At 49.8% G+C, this 11366-nt stretch overlaps 1 protein-coding gene across 3 annotated transcripts in view; it reads right to left on the reverse strand.

The window, feature by feature from the left end:
- Positions 1-11366, reverse strand: part of capn15 (calpain 15) — a 37516-nt gene that overhangs the window by 12926 nt on the left and 13224 nt on the right. For 2 of the 3 annotated variants that reach the window (XM_031843825.1, XM_031843824.1), the window contains exons 2-3: positions 4909-6559; positions 516-724 (exon numbers count right to left, since the gene is read on the reverse strand). In XM_031843825.1, coding sequence (XP_031699685.1) covers positions 516-724; positions 4909-6537 — 1838 coding nt within the window. In that variant the 5' untranslated portion in view covers positions 6538-6559. Of the gene's footprint in view, positions 1-515; positions 725-4908; positions 6560-6647; positions 11352-11366 lie in introns of those variants that run through there. The other variant, XM_031843826.1, reaches the window with a different exon arrangement.

Raw genomic sequence — 11366 nt, forward strand, 5'->3', positions numbered from 1 at the left:
ACACACACACACACACACACACACACACACACACACACACACACACATATACACACCGCCCCCCCTAAAGGACACAGAACAAGGACGGGGAGATAAAGCATGTGTCCAGACTCACATCTGCGTGAATAATCTCCTTGTCAGGTGCATCTGTACATCTGTCTAACTACGCCCTGCTCCCTCTTTCATTTAATGCTTACCTTCTTTTTCTATTTTTCCCTGCCTCCCAATTTTTCAGTTTATCGCTCTCCGCTTCTTAACTTACTGTTTCGCTGCCTCTCAGTCACCGTCTGCCTCTCCCTCTCTCTGCAAGCTTCATCTGAACCCGACATGAAATACTATCCGTTGTCTGTTTTGTATTCCTCTGACCTTTCTCAGGTACTGAACGGAATGAAAATTCTTCCTTTGGGGCTCTTTGGCTATTCGTGTGTCTCCTTCTTTTTCAAAATCTTTATGTAAATGTGTCTGATTGTTATCTACGCTGACTAGTGTCCCGTGCGGTTTTTCCGACAGCTCACCAGCAGTTTCCGAGCAGGCCCTGCAGGATGTCGGAGGGCCGCGGCGTGCGGAAGACGGACCACTTGACGCCCCGGTCTTTGAAGTTGCTGCAGTTGATCTCGTGTGGGCGGAGCCACTTTTTGATGCGCTGCTGGACGCTGTCGCCCTCGGGGAAGCCCACGGAGCGAGGTCCCGGGGGGAAACTGTCGTCCACGAAGTTCACGGAGTTCTGGGACGAGAGGGAGACGTCGGGAGGGGGGGTGGAGAGGAAAAAAGTGAGAGAGGGAGACAAAAGGGGGTGAGACGACTGTGAACTCACATTTAAAATAGATTCGAAAAAAACAGTCACTTGTTAGGAGACAACAGCTTACTTTAAAATCATTCCCAAAGGAGTTGATGAGAGCACATCAAAAATAAAGCTTTTCAAACACATAACACAAGCCTGAAGGACACTTTTGAGCAGCAACTGTTAATCTCCTCCCTGCATTTCCAAAACAACATATTGTGCAGGTGGAGGATGATTAATATGGGACACTACAGGCCGCCACACGAGCCCTAGATTCGGGGTGGAACAAGGACAAACTACTGCCTCCCGCATTCAGTCGCGTGGCGGGAGGAATTACTTCTGACAAGTGGTGTCACACGTCTGCACAGCGGGAGTGCAAGTGTGTCGCCGTGTAGCAGCCAGGATACAGAACACGAATGCAAATCACTTTCAAACGTTTCACACGCTTCGCTCTCTCCGACACATCCCCCCCCGCGGAGCAAAAAGCTCTTGAAATAACACACTGGATTTTAACACTTTTAGAAATAGTGTGACTGCCTCTCTACTGTACACAAGACCCGGACTGCATGGATACATTAAGGGATCAAGACACTCAATCTGACACACGATCTGCCTGCCTTAAACTCTCCTGTACACACACACACACACACACACACACACACACACACACACACACACACACACAAAACCTATCTGGTTTCCTGTTTGCGGTGTGAGAAGTGGGCTCGGGCCAGTCGTGTTGCGAGGGCAGGAAGGGGGGGGATGTGATGCGGGCGGCCCGCTGCTGGCCCACAGCGAAGCAAATTGATTAGCCGCCATCCCCACAATCCAATTCTGTGGTCTGGAGGCAGCACTAGCTACCGGACAGAATCACCTCACCACCCCACCCATCCGAGGTCTCCATGTTAGCTTCCCGATTCTGTAGCTCACGGGCTTATCAGTGACCCTCGTGCTGGCTTTTTTTATTGTATGGGCTTAGGGGCCACTGTGGATTTAGCACAGAGAGCTTTGGCCCTGGACACATACAGAGACTAAACTGCTCCAAACAAGCACAGAAGTATGTATACTGCATTCAAATCTGAGGTATTAAAGTAGCGTCATCATTTGGGAAGGTAAGAGGATGCATTTAAGAAGTCTGTTAGTTGTGATGGATAGGTACAAGTTAGCTTCAATAGCATGTTAGCATCCCAAGAAGGTACTGAGCATCCTGTTGCATGGTGTGGACAGCCTGCACATGCTGCAGTTAGCCTTTTCACCTCTGGGTGGTATATGTGCATAATGGTTTTATGAGCTTTTGACTTTATACTTCTATGCATTAATAATGGGAAGAAGAAGAAAAAGGAGAGAAGAAGAAGGAGAGTATGTAAAATGGGATATGCCTTTATGAAATAACATCAGTACCAACGGGGAAGCTGACAGGAGGATGAGTATCGTTTGCGTACGTTCAGGTTGCCGTGTTGTGACGTCTGTCGGGCATAAGTCTAGCCATCTGTCCTCCTCCGGTGAGCCCGGTGCTGCTGTCTCTGATTCTATCACTGGGGCGCACGCCAGCATGCAAACCAGACCAGTCAGCGATCAGCCAATTCCGACGCCGAGCTCAGGAAAAAAAACCCGCTTCTGCCTTCCTGCCATCTCTCGGACCACACAGAGCCGGCAGCTCGTAGCTAGATATATCTGAGTTACAGACAACCTATTGATCTCTGAGAATGTGTTTACAAGGAACTATAGAGCTGGAGAAGTGCCACACATATTAAACCAGAAACAAAGGCGTCCCAGAACAGCCTGGTACGTACAACACAGGCTGCCGTCAGAACTCACAATCCAACATGCAAGACCTAAACCACGGGGGGGAAGTCCTCTGTGTGGCAAAAATTCAAGCAACAAGTAAAGAGCGGTCTTAAGAGGGGAAATAAAACAAATCGAAGTCAATCTGTTGCCATGTAGCATCTTTTTGTTGCTCCCCAAGAGGGTGGCATGGAGAGGCAACAGAGGACCCAGCTTCAGCCACGCTGGGTTTTACAGTTCACAAGCGGCGCTGATGGCTGTTAGGAGCGTTTACTCGTCTGGCACAGTGAGTAAGCGCGCACGCATGCACGCCTCGCTTAGAAAACCAATCAAGGAGAGTAGAGAGCAAGGAGGCAGAAGAAAGAAACCGCAAAGAGAGAATAGTATGTCTTACACTACGGCTCCAGCCCTCGTTGGGGTCTCTACCGTTGTTCTTGAGTAATGTTTACAGTGTACGTTATCAGCAACACCATCTGCTATAATCTAGAAAGAAAATCTGAGCTAAACTAATAATAATAAAAAAAAACGCAACCCTGAAACTGTCACTGTATTCGTAGACTCAACACGCCGTGTAGCAGGGTAAACCAGAAGGCTTTAAATCATTACCAAATGTTCAATAATGGTGTTTTGGTGCATGCAACAGTGTTAGCGCCTCGGCAGTGATGGATCTGCTTGCTCACCGACTCGAAACCCCCCCGACTCCCCCGCGCTCATCTCTCTGACCCCTAAAACCGAGCAGCAGCACTTGATGCCGTTAGTGATTGTGTTCGCTACAGGAAAGGGAATCATTTCTGCTCCTCTCCTCTCCAGCTCTGCTTCTAAAAATAGGCCAGCCCCTGTGTTCACCTTAGCACGTACGTACACACACACACACACACACACACACACACAGGAGTGCAGTTGTGTGGAGAGTGTGGGGTGGGGGTGGAAGGGGTGCGGTGGGTGGCAAGGGGAAAAGCATATTTTCAGATATTAGCAGTCTGGAGGAGGAAAAAAATAAATAAAAATAAAACAGGATGAGCGAGCGAGGATAGATGTGTTGGAGGGAGACGGGATAAAAAGGAGATGAAGACGGGGAAAGTACTTTGAAGAGCGCAGAGTGGCAGAGCTCAAGAGAGCGAGGCCTAAAATACTTGTAGGTGAAAACGAAAGACGGTAAAAGAAAGACTTGCTTAAATGTTGATCTTAAATTGGGAAAAGGGGAAGGTGGGATCTGTGGAGTCCTTCCTTCCTACCGACCAAGCCAGCTTCCCTCCCACGCTCGCAGCCACGAGACCAAAGGAGCCATTAATAATGCATTCTGAAGCACACTTCGTGATATTGTAAACATGGTGTGAGAGGTGCCGTGTCTCTGTAGTAAAAGGAGCACAACACAACCAATTCAATTCAGAGAATAGAAGCCCGCCATCGAACCAATCAAGTCTCCTTAATTACGGTTGCTAGAGACATATCGGTGTCTCCGAACAGCTGTGACCAATCAGGGCTCATGAATGCCACGATTGATCTGAAACTCTTCTTGATCCTGATGCTGATTAAATGCAGATGTGCTCGAGTGTGTAAAAAACGCATCATTATTTTAGGTTGTTACGACTACAGACGAGCCCGTAACTACACGAGCGTGATTACGTTTTGCTCCCGAAAGAGAAAAAAAAACACTTAATAATTAACTTTGTGACATCTGACATTCGTGCAGCTTAATGAAAATGTTCTGTTTCACGATGTATATTGATTGAAATAAAGGAGTATGCTGTCTCGTTTCAAACGAAGCTCAGTTAATTACTTCGCAGAATTGATGCAGTGACGTTCACATTAAAATGGAAATTACATTCTGATTTACAGAAAGGTCTACTTTCATACAGTAAGTCTAATCAGTGGACAACAAACAATGGACTCACTGAAACGTGAGTTGCACTTCTGAAAAACACTTCTGATATCCTGAATCTGAATGCAGCGGAGTGACTTGGCTTGACGGTATGATACACTCTGTATCTGCAGCTCCTTTTCAAGATTCAACCCGCCGGCCGTTTAAAAGTCAGCTAACGAAGCGAGTGCAAACAGAGGCGATGACACAGCCTATTAGCATTCCTCTGAAATTAGAGAGATTGAGGGAGTGGGAACAATGCCAGAGACGGAACAAAAAAAGGAGGAATTACAATGAGGGGAGCTGTGCTCTGAAAGGCAATGTGCGCCCTGCGACGCATCGCACATCGAAATGAGCAGATTGCTCGGGGGGGTCAAGGAAGCCTCAACAAAATGTAAAGAAATAACTTTAAAAAAAGGGATAAAGTAGCTTATACGATCTCGGTGTTGTGTTTGCCAGCTGCAACAGATTTCTCTCTTACCTCTCTGCAGAAGGTGACTATGTTCTCCAGAAGCTCCTTGGCCTCGCCCTCATCGTTTCGCCGACGGGCCTCCACATGCATGCTCTCCCGCCTCTTCAGAGGCTTCACCACCTTGCGCAGGGTGAGGTACTGCTGCGGTGTGTGGCACGCCGCGCAGTTCTTGGCCTTAATGTCATTGAGCAGCGTACAAGCCGGGCAGCTCCACTGCCCCGGCTTCTCCTGAAGGCTCGACGAGATGGAGGAGGAAGAGGAGCTAGATGAAGCAATAGCAGAGGAGGAGGGAGGGTAGCCCCGGGCTTGCTTCCTTGCTTTGTGACCCGAGGAGGACGAGGAGGGCGTGCAGGAGCACGATGCGGCGCCGCCGCCGCAGTGTGCACAGCAGCGGGGCAGCGCCACCTGATGCTCCTGAAAGCCATGCAGCTTGGAAGAGCCGCAGGCCGAGCACTTGGGTGCCCCCGTGGGGTTGCGCAGCGTGCACTTGGAGCAGGCCCACGTGCTAAAGTCCGGGCTGGAGGGGCTGGCTGGGGTGAATCGCACCGTCTCGCAGCCCACCAGGTCAATGAGGTCGGCGCCGGCCCGTGACGAGCGGCAGGTGTCGCACTTCGATGAACTCCCGGTGTTGGGCAACGAGCAGCCGGGGCACTTCCAGGTGGGGGCGGCTGAGGAGGCAACGGGGAGGTGGGGGGTCAGAGGGTGGTGCAGAGGAACGTCTTCCTCCAAGATACTGAGGCGCTTGCTGGGGTAAGAAGGTTCCTGGGGTTGGGCGTGTTTGGGCTTGGCCGGCCGCTGTGGGCCCGGCTGGGGTGGCACGCTGGCTGCTGAAGGGGAGGTGGGGCTGGGGGTGTTGGCGCCCGGGTTCGGAGGTCGCCCCGGAGGGGGCACCTCTCTCCTGCTGCGAGGCACGGGGTTGTTTTGGAGGGAGGAGAAGGAAGCAAAGGGGGAGGAGAGGGACTGCGAGGGGACATGCGGAGGCTCTTGTGGATCACAAGGAGGGGCGGGAGGAGAGTCGTCCGTCAGGTCTATGAGGAGCGGGGCAGCCCCTGCAGTGTGAACGGGAAACCCCAGCACGGGAGTGTGCACCTCGGGGACCACCAGTGCCTCGGGGGGGATTTTAGGTAAAGACAGTTTCCTGGGCCCACCGCAGGCCGAGCACGACAGCGCAACAGGCGTGTTGTGAAGCGTGCAGCGCGGGCACGCCCAGCCCGAGTGCTGCACCTCCAGGCCGCACACCTCCCCGTTGCTCTCGGACCGTCGCAGCACCTCCTCCTTGGCTGGGTGCTGTCCTTGGGGCTCGAGCAGAACCTGCGGGGCGACGGGGGGTGCCGAGGGTTCGACCGGGGCCGGCGGGAGCCCGTTGGCAGTAGCAGCTATGGTGGTTGTGGGGGGCGTGTGCGTGGGCGCGGACGGCCCGAAGCCGCAGACGGTGCAGGCTCCAGATGCCTGAGGGTTGTTGAGGGTACAGCGGGGACAGGCCCAGCGGTGCTCCTCGTTGCTGCTCAGCCGGAGGATCTGGTTGAGGTCGGGTTTCTGGCGCGGCGCCTCGCAGATGGAGCAGCGAGGCGTTGCCCCGGCATTCAGGAAGGTGCAGCGTCCACACGACCAGTCGCCCCCTCGCACCGCTGCTGCCATGGAGCCGGGAGAGTGAGAGTGGCTGGAAAACAGAAAACAATGGCTCAAAAACAAATTCAGCAACCACATGAGTCAGCAATACATTCTGCCATGTAACTGTAATCGCTTACCAATAACGCACTGTTCAAATCATTCACTAATATGCTGTGCCATGTTTAAAAGGAAGTGAGACGCCAACCTGAGGAAGCCAGAGAACGAATAAATGCTCCCAGTCAACTGAGGGGGATTATCTCAAAAAGGAAGAGAGCACAGCGGAAAAATATCGGAGACTGCAAGAGGAGGAGAGACGGGCAGAATTAGAAAAGAATAATAGAATGTGAGAGGGAACGATTAGCCAGTGCAGGGGGAAAAATCAAATCTCCCTCCTGGGGGGCTCGGAGGGCAGTAAATCCATACACAATGGCCACATGATTAGAGTCAGGGAGACAAGCACATAGAGAGGAGGAGCTACAGGAGAGGAGGCTGAATACCAAGAACAGCGTTCCCGTCGGTCCTCCTGACTGACAGTTATTAGAATGGCAAAAACACGAGGGATCTCCTCCACTTCACATGAGCGCTTCTCTCCCCTTTGACTCAGTAAATGCAGGGTAGATGGGGGCAACTTAAGGGTCGGGTCAATCCTTTCCTAATGAACGAGGATCATTCTGGCAAATCATCCACACTCACAATATGAAAGCAACCATCAACATCTATTACAGGACTTCTGTGGTGCAGGATGAACATGTGAGGAGAGGAGAATAAATCCAGTTTAGAATGTTTTGAAGCGTTTTATCTATCATTTCCTGCTCCTACACATAATGGATTGACTTCTACACAGTTCATTCTGTGGGCCTGCAGTTCAGTCAATCTAACTTATTGACAGTGGGTATATTAGGGCCACACAGTTGGATACCTCCAGAGAGCAAAGGGGTTATTGGAGAGGGACGGCCTCGAGGGACGGATGGGGCCGCTGTCTGGACAAGCCCATAAATGTCACCGTCACTCAAACTGCTCATGTGTGAACGCCAACACGGAGATGGTGATGTGGGAATTGTCGGGCGGTGTGGCACCGAGAGCTGGACTCCTGCGATGCTCTTCGCATTGATGGCCGGGGCAAAGATGTTGCCTGCAAAATGACCGCCGGGGGGGGCTTGTGGATCTGGTCACATGTGTCCCTTGTTATTATATTTTAGTCAGAGAGAGAGAGAGAACAATGCCCAAATCTAAAGCTGCTAAGATTGATTTGTGGCATTCTTTTTGTAAAATGTCTAGACTCCCTGCGGAACCAGCCTATATTTTTCCCCATGAAAAACATATTCTGATAATCCTTCCATGTTTTCACATTAGGGCATGGGGGGAAAAAAACACAACCTCACAGTCAATATGACGTTTTAATTCCACTGATGAAGTACGACTGCCGGTTGGCTGGCCTGTGTCCTGCTAATTGCCCTTAGTTCAACTCCATTAAACCATTTCAAACCAGGCGAATCCTCAGAACCCGGGGGAACCTCTTAGAACACCTCCCAGCACACTGTCCTCACCTCTCATCATCGCTCCTCCCTAAGGTAAGGAGGTAAGGAGGAAGACGACAGCAGGGGCTCTCTGGGTGTCTTTGTGTGTCCTTGCCGCTGGCTGTGTGTATGCAGACATGTAGCCGCATCTATTTGTAGACGTAGCATAGTTGCTTGTTATAATGTCAAACTATATTTGAGCCTTAGAGTGTGTGTGTGTGTGAGAGTGTGTGTGTGTGTGTGTGTGTGTGTGTGTGTGTGTGTGTGTGTGTGTGTGTGTGTGAGTGCCCAGGGCAGCAGAAAGCAGAAGTCCTGATGCTTCATGTGAGGAGCCATTAGCATTGCATTCACTCCAACACAAACCAGGACCCGCTGTGTGAGGAGGAAACTCAGTCTGCCAACGACAACAATAAGCGAAACGAGGAAAACACCTTTTTCATCAAGACACACAAACACTGGGAAATCAGCACCCGGCTCTTTGTTTTGCTTCGTCTTTCATCCCCCCCCGGTAGTTATGCAATATTATAAGTGTTCATAACCTTAAACATTAGCAGTATCAGTCACTGAGTAAATATATTTCCTGAAAACATGAATTACTATGCCCTGAAAATATTCCATCCATCCCCACACGACCATGTGCTGTGTCCTCACACTACGACACATCCCCGGTTCAGCTGACTGTGGGTGAAGTAAGCGCCGGTCCCCATGCCAGCATTGATGGCACTCGTTCACACCATGCTTAGCCCTCCAGAGGCCGGCCTATCCGAGGGCCGCAAACATCGCGACGACGACGGCGGCAGCAAGTGTCAACACGTCGTGTCTGATGACAGGTTGTTCCCTGTGGCCATTTTCATAACTGTCAGGCCCTCTTTCGTCTCACGCGAGAGAGCAAAGCCACACTATCAACCGCACGGATGCTTCTCGGTGGAGTGCAGGCGTCGCAATTTCATTTATGTCTGCAGCAGCTGAGGAACGAGCTTTTCATTGGAGCGATCAGCCTCGCAATCATCTTATCTGAACTATCTCGTTATTATCCCTCGTAAGCACGACACATGACGAACAGCTACTGTACAACCGATATTCTGTCGACCAATTAAAAGGATGTATTATGAGTACACACACACACACCTTTGTATGTACAGTACATGCCTGCGGCGGACGATGAACCCACTGCAGCCTGTGGTTCCTGAAGCCGACTCAAAAGGATGCTTTGCGTGTACATGCTCCAGGAGTGTGTACAAACACACACACACACACACACACACTCACAAACCTTTTGTCCTTGGCCCTGTGCTCAGTGGAGAGTGGAGCTGCGCTAAAAGTGCCCACTTCAGCTCCTCAGTTCCTTAGTGTTGCAGACCTGGGCGAGTAGCCAATAGCTTACAGCGTGGAGAGAGCGAGAGAGAGAGAGAGAGCGAGAAAGAGAGCTCACCTCTGAATGCAGCCCGCTGCCCATAAAGTACCGGCTCCTGGTCTAAATGAATTAAAGTAAGAGCATCGACAGCTTTTCAATGCGTCGCTGGCTGGAAGGCAATCATGGAGCACTTCAGCAGACCATCACAAGGTATGAGAGCCCGACAACGCTCAGTGAAAACAAGCAAACAGGTAACAAAAAAATAAAAAGTTTAAGTAACTGCCACAACTGAGGCACCAGCAAGGACATCTTCATAGAAAAGCAGGGATGCTCGTGTGTGTGTGTGCGGGCCACCTACGACCGGCTGCTTGGATTCATTCCTGAACGCGGTGTTGTGAGATCAAGTGAACCGAGTCTCGCCAGCTTCTCCCTGCGTCGCTGTGAGACATTTGGCCTCTGTGCGACAGTCATTAGCGCTGCCTTTCCGAGGGCTGGCCCCGAGCCCAGGAGCCATTGGCCACTGGAGGCAGAGTGCATCTGCTTTACACACTCAACACAAAAACAAAACATCCACACACAACTGTAGAAGCTGTTTTGAATGTGTATTTTCATATTCTGTCGCCATTTCCTGGATGATTAAACTTGACAATACATCTGAAGCGCTTCAACATTTCCATTCGACCATCTCCTCCACGTCAGTTCTATTTGTGTTATGTCATCACCAGATGATGGTGCATCTACAGTACAGACGTGCCTTTGGTTTCCCTTCTAAACGAAACAAAAGAACATGATTAATAATGAAAGAACACCAAAAAGGACAAAACATGACACACTATTAATTCCTCCACAACAATTCAAACACTTTGTTGGCGGTCTAATAAATGAATCCTGGCATCAGACAAACACACAGAGTCAGTCAGCGCTTCACAGACGTTACACAACACAGCAGTCAGATGACGGGTCATCTGGTGACTGGCTACCTTCTGGAAATATTGAAAAACAAAAAGGGAATTTCCAAACCCTGACTGTAAACACGAGTAACCTGTTTGGTTTTATGACCGCCATAAAACTAATGAGTCCAATACTGTCTACTGTATTCTCTAGTGACGCTTTAGACTGATAACTGATGAATGAACACGTCTTATCTTACATGCTCGAGTATCTGAGAGCAACACACCGAGTGAACTTCCTGGTATGAGAGCACGCCCGACACATTTACTCCCAAACTGTACTGTGGATCTTGACCAAAGCTGCACGCTAACCACAAGGAAAAGGGTGTGTGTATTTGTACAACTTAAAGTATCCTCGTAGTAAAGCCAACTTGCTAACTAGCTCAACTTGAATGTGGTTGCGCCTCTATGAAGGAGCTCCTAATTAATATTGTAACCAACCCATACAGTGTTGGATAGACTTCTGCCCGGCAGACAAATACTACCACTCGCACAACAGATTGCTACAACAAAAACGATTCAAAACCTTAAATAATTCCTCATTTTATTATCATAAACTGGTCAGTTTTAACAGCAACGAGTAAAAGTTAAAACATCAAACATGCCAACGGCTTCACAAGGTTTAGATTAGATTATTGGATATTTAGGCTGCAAGATAAAGCAATTTTAAGACACTCGTGTGGGGTCAACTGAGCCTAATGAATGATCAATAGAGTAATCAATACTGCAAATAATCAGATACTACCTAACCTTTACACTTACTCTGTAAAAAGCAACGTCCTCCAGTAACCCCTGCTTCCCTCAGTGTTACTGTCACAGTGTTTTGCAATGCACCTAAATGTATTGTAGAATGTCTACATAAAGGTATTAAGGACAATATTATAACTGCTTATGAATCACTTTGCGACATCCGTTGCTTCAGATGTGTAACAACACGTATCAGCGATTACTAATGGGCGGTGTGAGGCTGGACAACTCAAGGTAGCCCAGCTGTGTTGAGCTCCAGATGAAGCCCTGCCCTCCCCCCGCACACAA

The sequence above is a fragment of the Anarrhichthys ocellatus genome, unplaced genomic scaffold (assembly GCF_004355925.1).
Source record: "Anarrhichthys ocellatus isolate YVR2014 unplaced genomic scaffold, GSC_Weel_1.0 scaffold4, whole genome shotgun sequence".
In the NCBI taxonomy this organism is placed as follows: Eukaryota; Metazoa; Chordata; class Actinopteri; order Perciformes; family Anarhichadidae; genus Anarrhichthys; species Anarrhichthys ocellatus.